Source organism: Neopsephotus bourkii, unplaced genomic scaffold (genome assembly GCF_033783945.1).
Source record: "Neopsephotus bourkii isolate Nb327-2 ecotype Australia unplaced genomic scaffold, CSIRO-AGI_Nbou_v1 NB_272, whole genome shotgun sequence".
Lineage (NCBI taxonomy): Eukaryota > Metazoa > Chordata > Aves > Psittaciformes > Psittacidae > Neopsephotus > Neopsephotus bourkii.
In genome coordinates, this window is record NW_026900781.1 from 9,847,078 (window position 1) to 9,870,016 (window position 22,939).

The window sequence follows — 22,939 nt, forward strand, 5'->3', positions numbered from 1 at the left end:
CTGTTCCACCGTATTTGCCAAAGGAGGAGAAACCTCACATAGTGCCTCAAAACGTTTCTCCCCAGGAAATCCTCCCGTCTCCTTTGCACTGCTGATGTTGCTCAGAGCTGTCTGTCAGCTGACCTTTACAAGCACATTACCATGTTTGACAGCAACCCTCCACCACAAAAGTTTCCAGAGAAGTTCCCCCTCTCCTCGAGGTTTCTCATTTTCCCGACTGGCTGCAGAACGTTTTAGTGCTCTGCTAATTATACCAGCACTCAGATACAAACTCACCAAAATAGATGGTGTCCTGAGGCCCCAGCTGCAGGGAAACAGGCATCTTCTTTAAATAATCCAGGTAGAGAGGGCAAAAGGGGTCAGAAAGCACCCCTGAGCCACCTCCCACTGCAGGCAGCCCTGCAGGAACCAGCTCATGTCACTAATTAGGGTGCAGGCCCCAGAGCTTCAAAGGGACAGAGACTGACCAGGGGGGGTAATGCCATGAAGGAGATGCAGTGCCACAGCCTACTGTCAGCAGCACAAAGGGCCCTATTATTGCTCCCAAGAGCAGGGAAGTTCTTACCGTAATTAGGAGACAAAGATGCACGATTTAGGATTTTACATAATCAAGAGATACTCTCCCAAGGGGGAGCCTCTCTCACACAATCAGTGGATTAAGTATTGTTTATTCTGCTGCAAATAAACAATGAGGTGCTCCCTGCTCCGGGCTTTACATTAAAAAGCAGTACTGGGGAAGACAATGCAGGGTGTCTTTTCATCTGGCTTTGAACAGCTAACTCTGTGATTTAAAGTTGCTCATTTGACAGTATCTGGAAGGGTAATGACCCACCCTGTAAATTAGCTGCTCACATACTGATCACTGAACTGCCAGACAGTCTTACCTTTTCTGCTGCTTAGCAGAGGGGGGCTGGGACAGACAGACTCGGGCAGCCCTGAGGGCAAGAGGCTGTATTTACACAACAGCACTACAATGGAAGGATTAAAGGACCACAGGGGAGCTAGGCAGAAGCTCCTGCCCACCCGAGTACGTTGCTGCTGCTGCTGGGGATGCATCCTTAAAGGGAGGAAGGCTGGTACCGCCACCAAGGCAATGCATGCTGGTGCACCACTCCAGAGATGATGTCCCTAATCGTTTCTATACTAACTACTGGGGGAGCAAAAAGGAGTCAGAAGTTTGCCCTGTGGTTTACAAAGAAAGGCACGGTTAGGGAGACTGAGCATCACTTACATGATCACATGACAAAACAGTCTGTGCTGGGCTACTTAAAGCTGTAGCTCCAAACCAAGAACAGGTCCTGGTAAAATGACCCTACTTTTACAACACTGGCAATAAAAATAGACTGAGGGTGTTCTGCACCCTGTCCTTTGCTCATAACGCAGCTGCTAGGCTTGTTTGTTTGTACTTTGGGGAGAGTTCTTCCTCCTTGTCTTCTACAATAAGGACTTGATGAACACCTTCTAACACTTTGCAGTTTGCTCCCCTGCCATGAGCACACCCATACACACATACCTTCTGCTCTGGTACTCCAGCAAAATCTTCCCTTTTCTTCATTTCTTTCACTCAAAAAAACAAACCTTAAGCATCAGCAGGAGGAATTATTTCATTCACATGAACTCAGGACAGAATGCCAAGCCATGTTCAGCATATCTTCTTGATTCCTACAGTCTTGCAGAACCCTGGGAACCAGAGATTATAGCCTCTGCCTGCAAAGCGTTTTAACCCATTTCCTTTGGGATGAGTCACCTTAACAGCGGCCCAGACTGCTCTGCTTACCAGAGGATTTTCTGTTTGGTTGGGCCAAGCACACAGTGTCATTTGACTTGTCTAGACTAGGACAAAAGATGTGTTTTAAACCATGCAGGCAGGGCAAGCTGTGTTTGAATATGTTAGCTGACCAGGGAGAACCACAGCCTCCTTGTTCTGTCCTATCTCCACTGATACATTCTAAATTACTAAACTAAGTACTTGACGAAAAACCCTACCATCATCTAGACAAGTCCATGAAGACCAGCATCCCAGCACCACCCTTAACTGATGACCACATAGCTTGACAATCATGGCTTTGATTTAGGGGCACATTTTAGTCTCTGTTGCTCAACCGAGTCAAGGCTAGCAAAATCCATTTCAGGAGAATATTATCCAAAAGCAAGTCCCCCAATCCTAGAGAACAAGTTGCATGAAGAGGAACAGCATGTTTGCATAGCCATTGTGTCTTTCTGCCTTGCCACAGCAGACTGCAAAGCTGCCATGCTAGAAGGGTATTCATTCTGTTAACTTTTATCCATCACTTGGAGCAAGAGAACCCACCTGTCCTCTCAGCTACATGGCACAGAACTTTGCAAAGAAGTCATATCTTCATACAAGCTTTAAAATGAGGCTAATGCCAGGGTAAGTCTAATATAACAGTCGCTTTCTATAAGGTGTAAAGTGTATGGCAAGATTATCTCTGACTCCCTTTTGTGGGGATTGCAGAGCTCTTCCCAGAGAACAATTGTTTCAGCTTTGCTCTATAATGAAAATTTACTCCAGAAACAGCAGATTCCATATAATGCACTATTTGCTGGACCAAGCTTAAGAAAGAGGTTTCCAACTCCTGTTCCTAATAATTACAGCACTTACAATGATTTTAAAAAATGTTTTTATAAGTATTTACCAAGGTTTTCTTAAAGAAGGAAAATTTAATAGAAGTAATCCCATTTAACAGAACAGGATGGCTCTGCTCCATGCCATTCTGTTAAGAAACTGCATTCAGGAGAGGGTGTTGACACTTCAAGATGGTGAATTGTGCACCCTTCTGAAAAAATCAGAGTCCAGTGCCCCAAAATAAGCTTAAAACACTGACAAGCTTCTGCAAATGGACAATATCCTCTTCTGAAATAGCAGCTTTCCTACATGCATAAACCAGACTTGGAATATCTTTTATATCTTCATGTATCTGGCTCTATATTTTTCTATGATAAAAACCAGGAAATAAAAAAGTATCAAGAGTCCCAGAGGCAATTACTTGAACTAAAACACAACAGCCAAGCACCTTCCCCAGCAATTAATAACTAATTTTTCCTTGTTAAAAGAAGCTGATTTAAGCCAAAATCCACACCATTCCCTAACCTCAACAGGCAGAAAAGCATAACACATTTTATTGAAAGTCTGGAACCAGAAACTCATCTATCTTCACTCACTCCCACAACAGGCAACAAAACCTTTATATCCAGCTGCCACCTTCTCCCCAAACAGAGTAATCTTAGAGGTTGGTACCTGAATACTTTTATCAAGCTTTGCTTCATGTTTTAAGCATTTTTAGTTTAACTTGTTAAAATTCTGCCATGTTGGCATTCTGCAATTTTATATAACATCAGCAATGGGTTTGGAGGGGAGGAAGGGATGCTTTAATTTCTTCTAAAAACATTCCCAGCTATTAACTGGCAAGATTTCCCATACTTGCAAGAAAAATAACAAAACCAAGCGCTACAGCACCCTGATGACACAAGATGAGCAGAAGCATTTAAAAACCTGTACAAAGTCAGGAAGGGAGCAGGGGATAAATGGTTCCTGCCCTTCCCCAGCAGGCTCTCTAAGGCCACCAAGTGACCAGAAACACTCTCGGGACTATTTCTTACCTCAGAGAATTATCTGGATGTGTCTCCATGTGGGACTCCAGCCCATACTTGCAAAAAAAGTCTTTGAAACACACTGGACAATGATAAACTTCCTCCTCAGCCTTCTTATCCCCTTCACAGGAGTGACCATCCTCGACAACCTTCAGAAAGAGGAGAAAAAGCCTCGCTAGACCAAAGTTTAAGCAACATATCAAACATGCAACCCACTTGAAGTCTTTCTCTTAAAAACAAAGTAGCAGGCTTCAACCATAACTTTGCTGCAGGCGACCAGAAATGACTCATGTTGGTAACAGAGGGAGGGTAAGCAACAGAGCCTCTGTGTGTGTGTGAGAACGTGCACGGGAGAAAAGGAGGCTCGGTAGGAGATAAAGTGTGCAGCTAAGTCATTAATACATCAGTTCCAATGAGAAACTGCATCTGAAGAACTTATAAACCTGTATGTTTATATACCACTGAACCAGCAATCCTCACCATCTAGAAAGCCAAGTGAGCTGTCAGCCTAAATTATTTACGCCACTCAGATACTGCCAACTGCTAACTCAAGTGGTCCAGGGGAAAGCAATGAGTTTTCTGTAGCCCTCTTCTGATTACAGTGAGAAAAGCATGCACAGAATGAGGGATACTGTGCTAAATGGAACTGCTACTAGCTGGCCAGTTAGAGATAGCAAATGGAAAGGGTACAGTTAAGTTTGGCAGCCACCATACATTTTGTACAAATGACTGAAATGCACTAAAATGTTTCATAAACAAAATCCTAATGGAAATGTCTAGCCTTCAAATATTTTTCTGGTTTCTCTTGCAACTCCAGTAATGCCGGATTATGCTCCTGTGAAAGGGAAACGTACTACAGATTTTTTTCTCCAGTTCAAGACAGAAACAGACTTAAGCTGTTGCTGTTTTTGAAGTAAACACTAGTTTTTTACAAGTTCAAATCATTATCCAGCAAGATTATAACGAATTAAAGAAGAGAAAAAAAACCAACCTAGAGGAAAACTGCAGTAGCAAAAGAATAGTTCATCCTTTTGTCATCCAACATCAATTATCTAATGCAAATCATAAGCAACCCCAAATTTCAATAATGAAGAATTAAAAAAAAAATATCAATTCTTTCACTCTCCGAAATGAGAAATTACTTTTCAATCTCAGACAACAGTGTTGCCTATACAGGACAAGCACGGCATCTTAAAATATATATACAGGACTGTAAGATGCCCAGATCTGAGTATCTCTATGCTGACTGCCTGATCTGAACAGCTGACAGAGTTTAGGAGGTAACCATCTTTTGCTTCATGCCCCGTAAAGAACCTTTTTTGCAGGTATCCTCTCCTCTCTGTCCATCTCAGCATCGTGGCAAAACTTCCGTTTTGAAGACAATCGCCTGCGCTTCAGTGGTGAAGGGGGAGTTGTGGTCACTGTGCTGTTCGGATCCTTCTCATGAATCTTCATGTGCCTGGGCAGGAGGGGGAAGAAGACGCTGTCAGCAGCAAATCGGGGCAGAAAGCCTGAGTAAATTTTAATGCCAACACCACTTCTAAGGTTTGCCTTTAAAGGATACCAGCAGAAATCCCATAAACCAGACTGAACTTCTGCAGAACAGCTGGGGCACAATCCAGCATCAGTCCTCTGAAGCATGTGGGACTTTTTGGGACCACAGCAGGGAACCCTATAGCTCTCCCCCTTGTCCCAGCCCACAGCATGGCACTTGCCCTGCTGGCACATAGCCCCAGGAGCACCCTGCCTGTCTCACATCATCCCAGAGGCCTTGCTTCTGGTTAATACTGCACAGTAATTTACATGCCCTGCCTCCCAGTCTGGTGGAGGTCCAGTAAGTAAAAGCCTACAGCTTAGCATCCATTTCACCCAATGCAAAAAAAGCCTCCCATCTTCAGCTGGTCTCCTTTTATAGCTTTTATACCCCATCTGGACATGCCAACACCAGAGCAACACTTCTTAAAAGCATTTATTTCCTTCTCTTCCTTAACACACTGGTGTACCCCAATACTGAATTTCAACTGCAACTCTGAAGTCAAGATATATCTGGTCACACTGTTAAGCTGCAGCAGGTATGGCCTGCAAAACTCCATTACTGCCAAAGTATGTTCACAAACCTGCTTCCCCAGGAAAACAACTATTTGTTGTCACAAAGACACTGGGAAGGGGGGAGGGTCAAAACAGCTCAGGAAGCAATCTCATGAATATCTGTATACCTGACCCAACTGCCTCTTAGTGTTCTGTATTTGCAACGTGAGGAAGACACTGTTGCCTAGTTCCCTTCAGTTAGATGAAGGGTACTGCACCTGTGCTTTTTCTGAATTCTCAAAGCTCAATTTTTATGTTGTTTTTTTTTTTTTTTTTTATGTAGGGCCTTTAGCCTCACTTCAAATTTACAATGCTTTTGAAAAAATCAAACTTAAGCTCTTATAGGCAATGCAGATCTTTGCTTCTAATAACTAGAAATGGGAGTGCAGGAGAAAGTTGCCCTTTGTCCATATGACTGACTTCAAAGCAGCAGGAGGGAGACAATGTCATCGTCATTCAGGCACATCCTTCAGAAGTCACACCCACAGCTCGGCTCAGGACCGTGCCATTTAACTCGACTGCATGCTATCATGTTCAAACATGAGAGAATGTTGTAACCTAGAGTCTCCTATGTCCTCATAACTGTTTGGATGTTATGACATAAAATCTGTTTCAGTTTTGGATGCCAACGGCATGATGCTTCAAGATAACACGCTGGACCAAACTGACCCACAGGCAAAATAGGACTAGAACTGCTGGAAGGACTGTCTCTTCACACAATGCTATTTTTAATGTTTCCTTTCACAACTGATGAACCTTTAAGAAAAAAAAAAAAAAAACCCAAACAGAAGGCAGCTAAATTACCGTCTCAAACTACAGCCAGGCTTCTGAGAGTATTCTCGGGAACAGCCTCAAGCCAAAAGCACCACATGTACCAGAACCGATGCAACATTACAGTGGCTGTCAACACTCAGCAAGGCTGGGGCTGCTTGGAGGACCAGGTCCACATACCCACCAGTAACTTCACTGGCCACACAAACGGTGGATGGACACTGGTGGCATCTGCCAGTCACTCTGTGGGAGGTTCACTAGGAGAGAGCATCTGCGCACAGATGTGCCCAGCAGGTTGGGCACAGCATCACGGAAACATTGCTTCATTTCTGTGACCTCTTTCCCTCCCCATCATCCAACTGGGAGCAGAAAGAAGGCTGAAGCTCTGAGGGTTTCCAGGTTTGACAAGACCCAGGGAGAAGCTGGAGTGCTGACACAGCCTCTGGAGTGTAATGCACCCCCCTGCCCCCTCTGGTAGCCCTACCACCACAGGCACCAATGCTAACTGATTTATCTGCATGAATCTAGTGCTCCCTGATCTCACAAAATCTGCAGGGAAGGCATCTACAGGTACTCTACTGCCTCCTTTTCTTTAGTCTCTCCCCCCTCACACCCATGGCACTCATCTAACTTCTTGTGCTAGCTTAAGTTTCCTATGGGTCATAAATCAACAGTGTGAGGAGCAGTTGTCTGTATTCACGCAAGAATAAGGGAGAAGAAGCCAGTTACTTGTTCTGCCTGCAATGGTTGAAGATAAAACACAAACATCTGGGAACAAAAAACCGTAGTGTGCAACAGCACAGGCAAAGCAAAACCTGGAAGGTGGTTTGTTGGTCTTTTTTGTTTTTCTTTCTGGTAAGGACTGCTTTCCAGTTTTGATGAGCTCTTTAAAGTTAGAAAGCAACATTTTGCATGTGCCTTTCTGTCCCTCCACCCCAGACGCACACACATGGCCTGCATGCTTAACCTTCTGGCAGCTTGGGTGATGCACAGCTAGTATTACTTGGCCAGTTACTTTTCACATAGCTAGAGAGCAAAAGCAGTCAAGCTAAATCACATTCACCCAGAAAACAAACGATAAAAAAAACCTGCTATGTATTAAGTGTGAGACTTTTTGTTCCTATTTTCTTTTAAAGTCTCTTTTCTCACAGTAATGAGTATGAAGAACTCCTGTTTAGTAGCTACTATGCAAAACAGCTTCCCTGGGGCTAAGTTCTTTCTTCCTACTGATGTCCACCTGTTGAACGCTGTTCTGATGGGTACAATGACACATCCACAGCATATCAACGGGAGAAACTGCTGAGACCTCCAGGTTAGTGCCAGTCCAACCTGGCACCTCTGCCTGGCATGACCAAATGCATGCAAACACACTGGCTCCTGCAAGTCTCAGAAGCAGGCCAGCCATGTTCGAATATAATATATGCTAATAAGGCAGGGCTTGCTAATGTGTATGCAGCACCACAGAGATGAGGCTTTGCTATGCCTGGTGTCACTCACTGGCTGCCCTCAGCTTGCAGCTCTTCCTGCAATGCACATGCTTTTGCCATGCCCTAAAAGCCAGAGTGGAATCCGTACCCACAGCAAGGAATGTGGTAATCCCTTCATGTTTTAGTTTTGCATATTTGAAAGGAAGCAGCCTGAGCTATTGAGCTATAAACAGGAAGACACCCTGACTACACCTTTGACTTTTAGTCTGTAGGTCAAATATCACAGCCACTGTGATAGCTCTCTGCATGCGATCATTAAGGAAAAAAGAAGAATCTGAAACCAAAGCAGCAGGTTCCAGAGTTCTCAAGAAGAGTCATAACCTGTCCACAGTACAGCCAGCAGGTTTGTTCCTTTGGCAGGTTAAGCGAGTTTCACTACATCAAGGCAAGGGTGGAGAGGAAAGAGATTACTAGAGCCCAAGATAAGCGGGAAGATAAAGCTGAGCAGTACAAAGGATAGACACAATCTTCATCTCTATTTTACTTTGCAACATGGATGTCATTCTGCCTGAAGAAAACATTTATCACTCAATTTGGGCTGAACTACAGCAGATGCCAAGTCACATCCACATCCACAGACTTTCTTTTAAAGCTAAACACTCCCTTCACCAAGGCTTCTTTTACTTAAAAAGTTTCCTAACTATAATTAAGGGGAGAAAGCAGGGAAGTATTTATGTTGCCTTATCCTCCTTTAGAAGAGTTTGCCTTGATTAGATCTTACATCTAACACTGAAAATGCTCGACCTCACTGCTTAGCCTGCCAAGATACAAGGAGAACAGGAACAAAGCTGTGCTTAGAAGTTATTTTCCCATTGTGACTATAACAACATATTTTGGCCTGACAACACTGGCATACTTTGAATACGAAAGCCAGGCTCATAAGTCAGCCTGGCTTTCAGCATCTTACAATGATAAAGGAAAATGAGATGACATTCATCAGTTAAAAAAAAAAATAAAGATAAACACTCAACACTGGAAGTGAGAATGTGGTGCAAAAAAAAAGGGCAAAATAAGGGCATGCACAGAAATGCTCATACTCAGCCACAGATGCAAGTTACAGTAATGTACCAGCAGCTCTGAAGTGACCAGTTGCAGCTCAGAAGAGAGCCAGAGCCACAGCAGATGAAACCTGGCTTTTCTTTTTCCTAATATAAATAAATGAATCATGGCTCCGAGCCATCCTACAAAGCAACTCAAGAACTGCAGCCAAACTCGGGAAGGTACAGAGCCCTGAAACCTGAACTTAGTACTGTGGTTGTTAAGTCTCCCCAGCATGCATGCAAGTACACATACACTTGGGCAGTACTGGTGGTGGAACACTAAAATGCAACTACAATACACAAGATGAAAGGAAGGAGATAAAAATTTGAGCTTAATATTAGGGAGGGCTCTCTTGCACCTAGTGCTAGCTAGCCTTGATTAACCTCTCAGAGAAGGTGGTGGAAGTCTACTTAAAATGAGACCAGAGTCAGAAGAATTTGCAAAGAAATTAAGTATTTTTCAAACAAGGTCTGATCCACCTCTGATCTAAACTCTTAGTGTTTAAGAATTGCTATGCAAAAACGCAGGTAACTTGCTACACACTATGCTTTTTGCAGCACAGATGTATGTTGAAAAGCACTCCTTGTACTCTCTTCCCTTCTCCTCACACAAGGAATTTCTCAGGTGAGCCAGGAGGATCCAGCTGTGTTATGACTCTGTGCCAGTCAGCCCTCCCAACAAAAACCAGTTGCATTTTTCAAGGGCTGGACTGCCTTTCATTCCATCCTCCCCATGAGACTCACCTTCCTCTTCCCCTCTTCTACCACAACTTTCCTCTCCCCTCTAATAGTCACGTGAACAGGATGACCAAAATCATACTGCACAAGCATTTCCCCAGCTTCTTTCCTTATTTTTCCCCCATTTTTTAAAGCACATGGACAGAAGAACTTTTCAGCCACACACTGTGATGCAGAGCATGATTTCAGACGGGTGACTATTCCACCAGAACAGCAGCATGTGAATACTTTGCTACTTTACATCAAAGAAAAGACTTCTGCAGTAATAAACCAATGCAGAACTGAAGTGTCTTACTCCTTTTTCTCTCCATGGATGGTGTTGGATGAGTGCCTCAGAGAGGTGACTCATAGGAGGACGGAAAAAAAAAAGGGCATGTGTCCTACTGAAGTGACATGCAGCTCCTGCTGGTCACAGCCCAGCCTTTACCACATCTCCAAAAAGGGCTGCTGTATTTTGTTAATGCCAAGGGGATTTGCATGTTGATCATATAAGCTTTCAGGAGGTCTTGAAACAGGGCAGCCCACAGCTTCAATGCCAAAACCAGAATGTGGGCAGGTTTTGACTGGTTGGCTCAAGGCTAGAACAACGAGTCAAAGCATCCTGAAAGAGGCAACTGCAAGATTCAGCTGCTCCCATCTCCGGGTCCCACCGAATTATGAACAAAACCAGGAGCTCCTGCTTTGCATGCAGATAACCTGATCAGCGCCACTTTGGCTCTTGGAGAGGAAGCATCCCTCTGCATGCGTGGGAATCCCTCACCTCTTAACTCTGAGGAGAGAAACCACACCATAGTTGCACCCCAGGTTTCCACGGCTGCTGACGTGCTCCACATCCCTAAGAGAAAAGGCCTGCTTGGCTCAGAGGCCTGGGCAACAGGAAGGTGTGGAACAAAAGGGTGTACCTGCAGCCTCTGAACAGGGTCCAGGGTTAAGCCTCTCCCTTTTAACTATGTCAGCGTTAAGTGTTGCTGGCTTTCAGTCAAGCAGAGGTTTATGCCAGGTAGGTCTGATTAGAAGGAGCAGCATGTCCAGAGGGGGAGCAGCAAGCAATTTCACTGAGGCCTGGTTGGGAAAGTCCCAGCATCTACATCAAGATTAATTCTTGAGAGCAGGATCCAGTGTATAAACACCCTCCTCCTCCCTCACATCTCCACACTTGTGGAAACGCAGTGGGGAGGCCAATGAATCCAAGCATTATCAGTCCAGAAAGATCACCTGACAGTATCATGTTTAGGTTCTGGCTTAATATCCCACATATTACTCTAAATTTCTCCGCTTTACCACTAGATGTACCCTACACTCTACTGTACTGCACATGGTGTTCCTCATCTCCCTTGTGATTTCTGAACAGTTTGGTATTAAAATCAAGGGATGATCCTCATCAGATGCTTATCTAAAGACAAGGGAGCCACACATCCAACCATCCAGAGACTAAGGATAAAAAATCAGTGCTTTCCAGCCTTCATCTTATTTAAAATACATTTTGTTTTCCCCTCCAGCATAAAGAGTTATTCAAGGTCACCGAGCTGGTCTGGGAAGGTGATCAGATGCCCAAAGTACAACTTAGCTGATACAATTGCTTTACCTCTTCCACTGTTTTGTTCCCCAAGATCTTTCACTTATTGCTAACTTCAAATAACAGTAAATAATCTCCAAATAATCAAAACCTCCTATGTTTTCAATAATTTACATTAAAGAAAAAGAATGTCTATTATTCAGAAGGTGACCAAACATCAAAGTCTGCCTTGTCTAAGCTTCAATTTCATGCCACCGTATCAGAACCAGCAAAAATGCAGGATGCATCCAAGACAAGTTGAAATTTGGACCATGACATTCTTCAGGCATCATGGAAAGAAAAGTGGATCACAGAGTAAGAGAAGACAGCCTTCAAAATTCACTGATAGTGAATGACTCTTTTCAGAGATTTCTGTGTCACATCATCTTTGGCACTGTTTTTGTTTCATTCTGTGTAACAGATGTTACTTCAGCCCAAACTTTCTATAAATGCAGGAAAACACAGGGAGCTCATCTTTAAAGCTTCTGCCATTTGACATGGCCTAGTATGAGGTGTCCCTGCCCATGGCAGGGAGGTTGGAAGTAACTGATCTTAAGGTTCTTTGCAACCCTATTGATTCTGTGAGTCTATGATTCTATGACACACAGGAAGTAAATCCTAAACAAACAGAAAGAGAAGCAGCAGCATTTTTAAGAGCAATACACTGCTGCTAACACCCTCCTTAACAGTCTCGTGAACATGACTGGAACTTAAGTCAAAAGTGCAGTAACGTGATACCCTTGGGTTAAAGAGTTTAGTCAGTTGTTTGTTTGTTTGTTAAAACATGTAGAGAATCTGTATTGACAATGCATTTCCACTGTTAATTACAAGCACCACCCACTTAAGAGAGCAATCCACTCAGCTCTTGCCAGTTGTAATCACAGGAACCAGAAAGATGCAGGTAATTTTGCAAATCAAGACACAATCTGTACTTGGACAAGTTTCTGTTTGTCTTCTCTTCTTGGCTTGCTTAGTATTTGCATCCTCAAAAAAACCCCAAAATGACCCAAAAAGCCCTCAGACAGGCACATACACTTCACAGCAAGTCAAGAGACATTCAAATACCAAAACCCCAACCATTTGGGAAATGCCCTATTATAACTGTGAAGCAGTATCAAAACAAATTTAAAGTACCACCAAGTATTCTAGTGGTTACCAGTGTTGAACACTCACATGAGATAAACAAAATGAAGCTGAAGAGCGAGCAACCTCCATAGCTATGCTAGTAAAGCCATTGCAATGCATGCAGTGAAACAGCACGGTGGGGGGCACGGGTCCCAGGAAGGATCAGATTGGGAAGCACTGACTCATTTAGCCGTGTGTCTGCAACCAGGCACATCAGGAGATGCCTCAGCTAGTGCTCCCCACGGCACCCAGGTGCTGCTGTCCTGCCAGTGTAGTGATATGGCTCACTATCCTCATGGAGGCCCCAGTGCTGATTAGCTCTGTCTATAAGGTTGGAGGCCAGGTGAGCCTCTCCACACAGCAACATGCAACAGTATGTGGGTGTAGCAGCCACTTCGGTTTTCCCCTCTGGAACTGCTGCAGCCTAAGTACCACAGAGATGTGCTGCAAGCACCCCCTCAGGTTCAGAGAGGTCTGCCACACTGTCTGTCCCCCTGAGCAATGAGGTTCTCCCTGCAAAGCAAAAATAGCCTTAGAGTGGGGCAGCAGACAGCATCGTTAGGATGACATGAGCATTATTATTTAGATCCACCAAGACTAACTGGGTGTGCTAAGGCTGCAAAAGCCTCCTATGATTACATTCAAATGACAGATTAGAAGTCCCTTTTCAGTGCTACTAGGCCAGCGTGCAAAGTTAACCAGTGCCATGTAGCTGCCAATACACGATACCTAAGGATGGATATACGATACACACACATGCACACAAAGCATTTTGTATTTTTATCCTAGAGTAAAATTTTGCTTTGCTGTGAATAAAGGCAAGTAGTAAGCATGAGTGAGAGGAAAGATACTGATCTACACATCCAAAAAGGGGGGGTACCAGTGCCGAATAATTACCCTGTATTCACATTTAAGCAACTACTTGCTATGCAGAATCAGCAAGTTCAAACAGGCTGAGATTGATACAACTGAATTCCCAGCTTGGCTTAAAGTTACTCCTGTTCCCTACCAGCAGCGCTGTCAGGACACCTCAAAGGAAAATAAGGAGACAAATATTTGCCTGATGATGCTGTGACAGGGAAGTGATTCAAACCATGCCTCCAAAGGAAAGCTTCCCAAAGGACAGCAAAAGAAGGCATTCATTTGCAGTTTGCATCAGTCCTTGCATATGGGAGGGCAAAACAAGAGGGAAATGCAGTGTGAGCCTCCCAGTATCACTTCACCCCCAGTTTGCATTAAATTCAGAGCTAAATTAACAATGCCAAATACTGCAAGGAGACTTCCAAGCTATAAGAGCTCTTTCGTGAGAGACAGTATTAAACAAGATCCCTGAACAAGGCCCCTGTACTTCCTTAGGCTTTGAGATAAAACTTTTTCAGTTACAAAAATATTAAGCAGGAGTAGGTACATCAAAAACCTAGCCTGGGACATTCTCAGCTGCTGTTTTCCATCATCTTTTTTGGAAATCTGTGGTTTTCAGGCTCATCCTTTAGTTATCATGGTATATAACCTTGATCAATGACTTCACTGTTCATTTTTCAGGAAACTTCATGTTTAAAGAAAACAAATGGAGGACAATTAAAGCAGTTTTAAATCTTAGCATCAGGAGGTGGGGGGGGGGAAGGAAGAAAATTAGATAAAAGATGTCAGAAGGGGGGAAAGTTTTATCCTCAAGAGGAAACACAGCTGAAGTCCCAGGTACATCATTCCTCCCCTCTAAAACCACACCCCTTTACCAACCAAGCAAACACAAGTCCCAGCTACTTCCCAGAACCAGGCAAAGCCCTTATGCAGTTGCTTCCCTCTCACACTCCACTGTTGAGCAATCCTGATGGCACACAGCACAGAACAACTTGGCTGCGTCACACAGCTCAAGGAGGAAAAAGTAGATGGCCACAGCAATGCAGGGGATGCCATGCAGATGGAGCCAAATACCTCCCCTCCCCATCACACAAACACGCAAGCAAGCAAGGAAGCTGCAGCAGATAAGAGAAGCACATCTTCCTTAAAGCAGGGTCTCTGCATCACCCCCCGTATCAGCAGCCACCAAGTGACTCCATGGGCAAGGAAGTAAGAGGTTATCACTGCACAACACACAAGTTGTGCAAACTTTTCCCAGCGCTGAGGACGGCATCCCAGCAAAAGAGGTTTCACGTGCTCAGCCCATTTCCTGCCCTGTTCCTGAACATGTGGTCCTCCTTCCTCACCAGTGGTGATCTCACAGCATGCCCCCACTGAGCAGAGAAGCACTAGCAAAAGGTTTCATGTCTTGTTACATGTCTGTTTAGTGAAGCGGAGTAGCTGGAAACAGAATTCCCTGCGTGACTTGTACTGCTTTATAGGAGTTTGGGAACTTTCACCCCCAGGTGAAATTAATCTTGGTGCAGTCCATAAGCAACGTGGATTGCCGTACTCCCTCTACCCTCAGCTTGAGACTGTCAAAAAAAGACAACACACTGAGATGGCTGGATGTCAAAAATGAGACACACCGAAGTTACACACCTCCTCTGTTTTAAGACATGAGAGCTGACGCTGAGAGTTTACCAAAAATCCACTGAGAGTGTTTAGAAAGCTTCATCTAAGACAGCAGCATGAAGAATTCAGCATATCTATACATGCTCTTGAGAAACAAAAAGCAGTATTAGCATATTGTGTGCTATTTACCAGCTGTATGATGGCACTACTACTTTCAGACCACATCTTTGCCTAAGCTGTGAGCATCAAGTAAGTGAGCATCATGGCTGAAAAACGCGAGTGAAAGGCTCTGGCTAAGCCCACACACCAGATTTTCCTGTTTGTTTTTTTTTACAGCTAGAGACATTTCCCCAAATGCTGACAATCTGCTGTTAAAGAATAAGCCTATTTTTAAAAGAGGGGAGAAAAGAAAGAGGAAAAAACCTGCTGACCCTGAGAGAGGGTTCTACAGTTTGCTGGTTTCAGCATGCTGAACTAGAACAGGTTGAGCAGGTTAGGTACTAGGGGGAGAAAAGGTAAAGCTGGAAGACATACATTAAAGGTGGAACGACAGCAACCACAAACGCAGTTTGAGATAGCTCTTTACCTCATTCTCGTGGGCACTTGTCCCAGGAGTCTTTTCAAACAACGTGATGAACAGAATGAACACACGTTCATCAGGGAGGCACTGCAGGTATTTCTGATGTGCATGCACAACAGGCTGAGCGAAGATTACCTTAACATACAGACTCTTCCAGCAAACTTTCTCACCACCAGCATTTTCTACACAGAATCATCAAACTGAAGTACAAGGTGGAAGATAAACCCCCAACTGAAATGCCAGCAAAACATGTTACTTAACCTTGAGAGCTAACATCTCCACAAGAATCACGTTAATGTTGGGCTTACAGCAAAGGACTAAAAGCACCTCAACTCCCACATAGACTGCCTGGATTTTCTAGTGCTTGCTAAGGCTTGCTAAAGGCCTGTATTTATTTTGTAACTCTTCAAGGTGAGAATGGGAGGTAACATCCCTGAGAATACTAGACCTTCAGAGGAGGTGATGTTCCTGAAAGGGTACTTAGCGGAAAGATCAAGGTCTCGCGCTGCCATGTGCTCTGCGACTAGAGTCTAATCTGTCAAGTGGCTTGTGCTTATTTGAACTGTGACATGGGTAACAAAGCAGCACTAAGCCATGCTCAATACTCTCTGTTATGTGGAGATTTATGTTATTGCCCATGAGGAGGGTGGTATTACTCTGCTGTGTCAGACCACCTTCCCCTTGGTACAAGTCACGCCAGAAACCTGAACTTACTGAGAGCAGCAGGCCCCGTTTTTTCACCTGCAGAAAACCAAGACACAAAAATACACTGCCTTACAAGGCACAAGATCCAGCTTAGCTATTACTTTAAGGCAACACATTCAAAATCAAAGACCAAAAAGCACACTGAAGTCTCTCTCATGTTTAGGTACTCAAGACCTCTGAAGATGCAAGTATAATGTTCCTCATTGTGTACGCTTTGGTTCTCAAGAACAATGGAGCTAATTAAGGTCTGCGTATAAATCTTAACTCTGCACTTCCTTGCTTCTCTGGATTCTAATCAGATCTCAGCATTCGTGTTTTTGTGTTAACTTCCTTTGCTGTTCTTTAATGATAACTGAAGGGGGATACTGTCCAAGGCTACAAGCAGCATGTAACACATCTGAAACCATGGCATCTTCTTTCAGCTCTCACAGAGATACTGTAGCACAAGAGCTCCTTCAGAGTCTCTACCACTGAAGACATCTATGGAGGATTTTTTTGGGGCACTGTATTTATACATATGTGAATTAAACAGAAGTTTATATAGTCTTTACAAAAAAATGAGCAATCTACTCAGCAACAGTGCAACAGAAGAAAGATTCTGCTTGGGACCAATTAAAAAACTAAAATCCTCCAATTCTCACCAAAGACACTGAGAAACAGACTCTTCCTGCTATACTGTTGCTGAAAAAGCCTGACCTTTTCTTTCTTTCTTTCCTTCTTTCCTTCCCTCTTGCCCCCACCCCAATCTTCTTCAAAACATGGGGATCCCAGCAGAATACCAAATGTTTACTCTGCATCTATCTGCTGATACGAAAGAAACTAAAAAAACATCCTCCACCTGTTTCCCCATCCTCATGTACAAAATGTATCACCAAAATATAAGGAAAATTTTTAAACTGCAAAGAAAACCAAAACAGCTATCACATCTCACCTGTCTCCTACAACTACAGTCATCAATTACTAGAAGGAGAAATCAGTCCTTTATTTTTGTTATTCCTGTTCAAGAATTAGGGCACTTGCATTGGCAAAAGCTTATCTTTCACTGGCATGCTGACAGTGGTTAAATCACCCCCCATGTATAAGGAATGAATCTGAAAGCCTGTAATACAGCCTGCTACTTCATATTTAAGAGTACTGCCTACCGACTACTACACTACTACTCCTTAGGAAATGACCAGAGAGACATCTCTATTGTGCAAAACAATAGGAGAGGCCCTTTTCACACATGTGAAGTGTCAATCATTTCCAGCATGGCCAGTTTGTTTTCAGCTTCAAGATCTTGTATGTTCAGTTTTTCAAAGCTATCCAGTGTTCAACACCAAATTTCCATTTGGCCATCTTTAAAACCACTAGAAACCAAACCACATTGTGATAAGGCAGTTCATCTCCCCTTCTGGAAGAAAAACAGCTCATCATCACATTTGGCTATGCTCTGCTTCCAAAAACTGCCATCTTAAGCAAATGCCAGACTGCATGTGCTAGACTGCAGAGATCCTATTTGTACTTAGAGGCTGGGCATTGTTACTGCACTGCACCCTACAAAACACACACAACTCACTGGAAGCAGGCCAATGCCATAAATAACAGAGGAGCAATTCACAGGTGGAATGCAGGGAGAAGATGGATTCAGCCAGATTTTGAGGACACTCTGCCTACTGGCCATTTGCAAAGTCACAGGCAGCCTGTACGCATGCCTGATGATGAAACACAGACCAGTGTTAAAGAGAGTGGGGAAATCACTGGAGCATACGCATCTCAACCCTTGTCCCTTTATCAGGATCCACCACTCCTCTTCCAACCAGGATGTCACAATCTCCTACAAGCGTACACTTTTCATTTGCCAGTGAAGGTGGCCAGTTAAAACACCAAAATTCACAGGTTCCCCTCCAGCACATGCATTTTCTATCTTCCTCAGAAAAAAAACACTCAGCAACATATATACACTCATAAAGTGACACTTAATAGAGACTCAATTTGAACATCAGATAATAAAGACTTAATTTGAACATCAGAATAGTACCATCCCCTGATAATAGAAACAGCTGTTTGTCTCTTCGCAGCAGATTAACAAGAGAAGTTTGGGAAAATTATCTAGCACTGAAAATGAGATTGAGAATGAAAGTGCTTTCTTAATTAAAAGAAGAAATACCTTCTTTGATAGGACCCTTTGTAAGCATGCTTCAAAGCATAGCTTCTGTGATCCAGATCTTCCAATTTGAGTTTCAAAGACTTCTGCATGTGGTTGTTGCATGTGGTGTTTTGCACGTGCCAAAAAAAAATAATAAAAGAAAAAAAAAACCCAACCCGAACTTGGAGACCTGCTCCTGAGACAGCGCATGAACAGCCCACAAGTACCTAAGTAGGATGTAAATAAAAGGCCATTGTGAAGAATTTTGCTAGGTGTGAGGTAAGGAATGGAGAAAGAAGATTGGTGCATGCGATGTTTTGGTTTCACGTGAAACAGTTTTCATTACGACACTCATATGGACATCCTGGCAAACATCAGCTACTGACAGTGCAGCTTCATTTACCAAACTGGGGAAACTGTGGCTCTAATACCTATATTAGCCCCTCACTCTTTTCATACTTGCCAGAGGGCCTTTAATAGCTGCCCACTGGAAACTGGCAGTAACATCATTCCTCATCTCCCTTCTGGCATTTATATCCTATAACATTTTCAAGTTCCATGGAGAGCATGTCTTTGGCAGGGAATAAAATGTGATTTTGAAGTGATAGGCACGGGCCATCCTCAGTCACAGGAACGGAAAAGGAGATGCTGGCAAAGTCTCCTATCCCCAAAGGAAACCCTTATGGAGCAAGTGGAGGCATCGCCCTTCCCCCTGAAGCTTGCTTTATGTTCTGCTGGAATGCAACACAGTAAGTCAAGCAAAGTCTTTTCTCTATCTCAAGGTCCCTTGCTAATGCCTACAAACCACCACCACCACTAAAACCCACAGCAGCAGCCTAACTCCTCTATCTGCATTTTGGGGAGATGCAGCAGTGGAGACGGAATAAGAGCCTTTCATCCTCCTATCTGGTGGCAGTCTTGAGACCCAAAAGGCTCCTCAGAGCTACCACTATTCACAGACAAACTCCCTAGGGAGCTACTGTGACAGTACAGATGGAAAGCCTTTAGAAAGCCTTTAATAATTGCAACCTGTCACACACACTCCTTCCATGTAGTTTATGCTCCTGCTCAAGAACTGATAATACTCAACTTCAATTTTCTGTGACCAAGAGGAAGCCACAGTGTCTGTCTCTAGTGTGAAAGTGTAAGGATTAGCATATCCTAAAGTGCAGACTTTCTTATGTACTGATTATCACAGAACCTTTAGAACTCGAAATTACTATGATCTCTTTACTCCAAATTCCTAAAAACCACCAAGAAAACACCACCCCCTTGTCCCCCCAGATCATTCCCTGATTCTAGAGAACACTTGTTATTTCCAAGAAAACTTGCTCTTTCCAGTACTGGTCAAAGAGAAACCTCTGTAAAGGATTCAGCATCATCTCCAGCTTTGCCCCTCCTGAGCAACTCATGTTCCTGACACCAGATGCTGAGGGATCCCCCATTACTGTGCCAGGTTGCAACAATCCTACCCAAATAGCAGGAGCAGCACTGATACGGAAGCAGTTAGCTTGACGGCACATTCGGAAGAATGAGAACACCAGCTTTTTGCACTGCACATTGAGCACTCTCCAGAGACCTTCGCTCTCTCCAACTGCAACTGTCCACACAGGCCGCTCCTGAGCAGTCTGGCAGCTGTATGAGAGTTTTCTGGGATGCCCTGGGCTCTCTGTTCCCTGTTGAAAATCCTGGCCAAGAGCCATCGTGGTCAAAAAAGGAAGCAGGTTTTAACCTCTTTTTCTGAATGGTGCTGCACAAGAGAACCTTCCCCCTCCACCCCTGTCTGCCCATTCAACTTGACTTGTTGACAAGGAGCCAAGGAGTACAACAAAAAGAAATTGGACTTTATGTGAGAGCCTATGACTCACTTACAAATGAAGTGTTGCATGCATTGTGGGAATCTGGAAGGGCAGCATCAGTTTCACAGGTAAAGAGTGCATGCAACACCCCAGCACAGCTAAACTAACTCAGAGAAGAGATAGGCAGAAAATAGTATTCTCATTCCACAAAGAGTCTGGCTTCCGAAAAAAGTTTTGCCATCATGAAAAAGAGCCAAAGATAAGAACTCTGGAAGTGGTTTTTTATCCATGAATAAAGCAAGAGTGGAGAAAAATTACTTTCAATTGAGATGATGGACACTTGAGAGTGTAGCAAAATTGGTATTTTCTAACCCCCCAAAACAACCAAGACTTGTCTCCTTCCCTCCTCTGCTCAGCTGAATGTCTAATGACCTGGATCCTATGAGGTGGAAAAATGGGTCAGAAATTTCATCCTGTAGTGGCAGCAAGAAGCACTCATGTGGCACAGTATTTCTCTGGACAAAACCATTTCATTGGAGTTTTTCCCCTAAAAGATCTTTTAAAAATCTGCATTTTAAAAAGTATAGACAGTTAAATAGGAGCTAAAACAAGGCAGAGGGGTAGAAAAAGAAGAGAGGATGTACCTAGTATGTGCCTGCACATCTTTCCCCTTATTCAGGCACTGGCAGATTAACTTCTCCCTCACTCCTCTCCTATGCACTGAGCATATGTGGTGCAAATGCAGCAATACTTGGGAGGCTCCTTCACAAGGTACGTTGATTCTTCATTAGCACATTTACAACTTTCTGCTAACCCTAGAACTTCTCTCTCTGACCCCATATTGTGCAATGCTCCAGGGACACCACTATGCTGGTTACCAGGGGCATGTTAGAAATTATTGTTTGCTGTTTTGCACGTATATCTGTCACTACTTAGATACTGTAGAACAGAAATAGTGAACAATAAAGGAACTGTGCCCAAAAGCAAAGAAAGATGGACTTGTAGTATCATCCAGCTGTCATGGAAGAACAGACAGACGTGGCACCACCACAAGCAAGGCCTGTGGGAGTTGCACACAAGGCAGGTCCTGGCAAGCAGGTCCTTGCTCCAGGATCTTGAGGCAGAAGCAGTTTTGAATGTGATGCAAAAGGCAGTGGCAGGCCATTGGACCTAATGCTATTGCTAAGTTTGAGATGCCTATGAAAGAAGTTGATTCACACCATCTAGAAATACCTGTTTCAGAACGAGGTATCCGGTGGGCAAAATAAGAACATCTTCCTTATGAGTGCATCACAGCACCAGATAACAAATTTAACTTCACTTTGCATTTATCCTCATCTGCCTACTTGCACATTCATGCTTTCCTCTTTAGCAGTAAGATTCATTATTATATTCTGCTACAGCAACAAGAAAAGTTTATTTATTGCAAAAAAACGGTGGCACAGTCCTGCCAATCCTAAAACTCCTTTAGGAAAACTAGCCTGTTTCAGTTTGCTCAGGATCTTGCCTGTCTGGGGTCATTTGCTGCAGTGCCACCAAGGTCAGTAGCAGGTTTCTGCAGTGTCCCACCAAGCTACTGTGGTGAGGGCCTACACTAGATAAGTTTTAAAGAGCAGACAGGAACCTAACAGATGGAAAGAAAAGGATGATTTTCCTTGCATTAACTTAGGCTCTTCTTAGTGCAGACAGGAAACACAGCACTCCATCCTGGTAACTTCAAGCAACACCTCATTAGGAGAAAAGATTAAAACCAAACAATCTTCTCATCAGAAGGCTCTGATAGGTATTTACTTCTTTGGGGTAAGTCACTGAACCTGGCCATTCTGGCAAATTTGCTACTAAAGTACAGTAAGAGTTGCTGTAACGGGAAACCTGCGTAACTGAAGGTGACTACATCAGCATCTGATAGGCCTGGAGTCAAGTCTCAGGGGAAGACGCCTTTTCCTGCTTCTGGGAGAGGATGAGGAGATGTCTAGTAAGCAAAAAGCCAAAAAATCATGCAAGCAGTCCTTCAGCAAGCAGCCTAGGCTGAGGACCTGGGCACAAGTGTCTGACTACCCCAGAGTCCCAGCACTGGAATTCACCCTTGGGTGCCGACAGTGGCATCAGCTGCAACTCAGCAGCTACCCTGCCATGCTCATGGCAGACAAGAGTAATGACCCAGTCTGGCAAACATGTGGCTTGCAACACCTCTGGTCAGATGAGTCAGACATGTGATTCATTCAGTGCTCAAGGCCAGTATCTCCTCCAAACATCTTTGTCTTTTCCTTCTCATTTTACGTCTCTCTCTCCGATTCTCCTCAATTCCAATCAAGTAAAAGTTAAATAAATATGGAATTCCAAAATTGCATTCCCTCCCATTTCTCCTCTGTTTTCATGTAACTGTTTAAGCTGGACAAAACGATACAGAAAAGGTAAATCTGCAAGCAGCTATTGCTTCCTTTGCACGGCATTACATTATCTTTCCCATTGTCATTGAAATCACCCTTTTCATTCCATCTGTAACACACTGCTTGAAAAATGACTAGCAATAATCAAGGAAACAAGATTTTTTCCCTCCCACACAGAACCATCACTCTGGCAATCTTGTTTATAAGTGATATTCCTTTCCTCCACCTCTCTTGCAGTTTCTTTCTAGTTTGTAAGCTCTTTGATATGGGGACTACAGCTATGTGGGACTTCTCAAAGTCTTAATCAGCTCCAAGGTGTTCCACCCATGCAAATGCATGAATACTGAATCGGGGGATGAGAGAGAGGAAGGCACATCCATGTAATTTAACATTTTGTTTCCCCAGTTGACAACTGTACATATTGTTACATGCCTATGGAGGGAACT

The 22,939-nt window shown here is 43.7% G+C and overlaps 1 protein-coding gene across 12 annotated transcripts in view; it reads right to left on the bottom strand.

Annotated features, from left to right (window-relative positions):
• Positions 1-22,939, bottom strand: part of RREB1 (ras responsive element binding protein 1) — a 125,389-nt gene that overhangs the window by 36,715 nt on the left and 65,735 nt on the right. For all 12 annotated transcript variants that reach the window (XM_061346546.1, XM_061346547.1, XM_061346544.1 and 9 more), the window contains 2 exons: positions 4,927-5,071; positions 3,622-3,761 (listed from right to left, as the gene is read on the bottom strand). In XM_061346546.1, the coding sequence (XP_061202530.1) occupies positions 3,622-3,761; positions 4,927-5,071 (285 nt within the window). The remainder of the gene's footprint in view (positions 1-3,621; positions 3,762-4,926; positions 5,072-22,939) is intronic.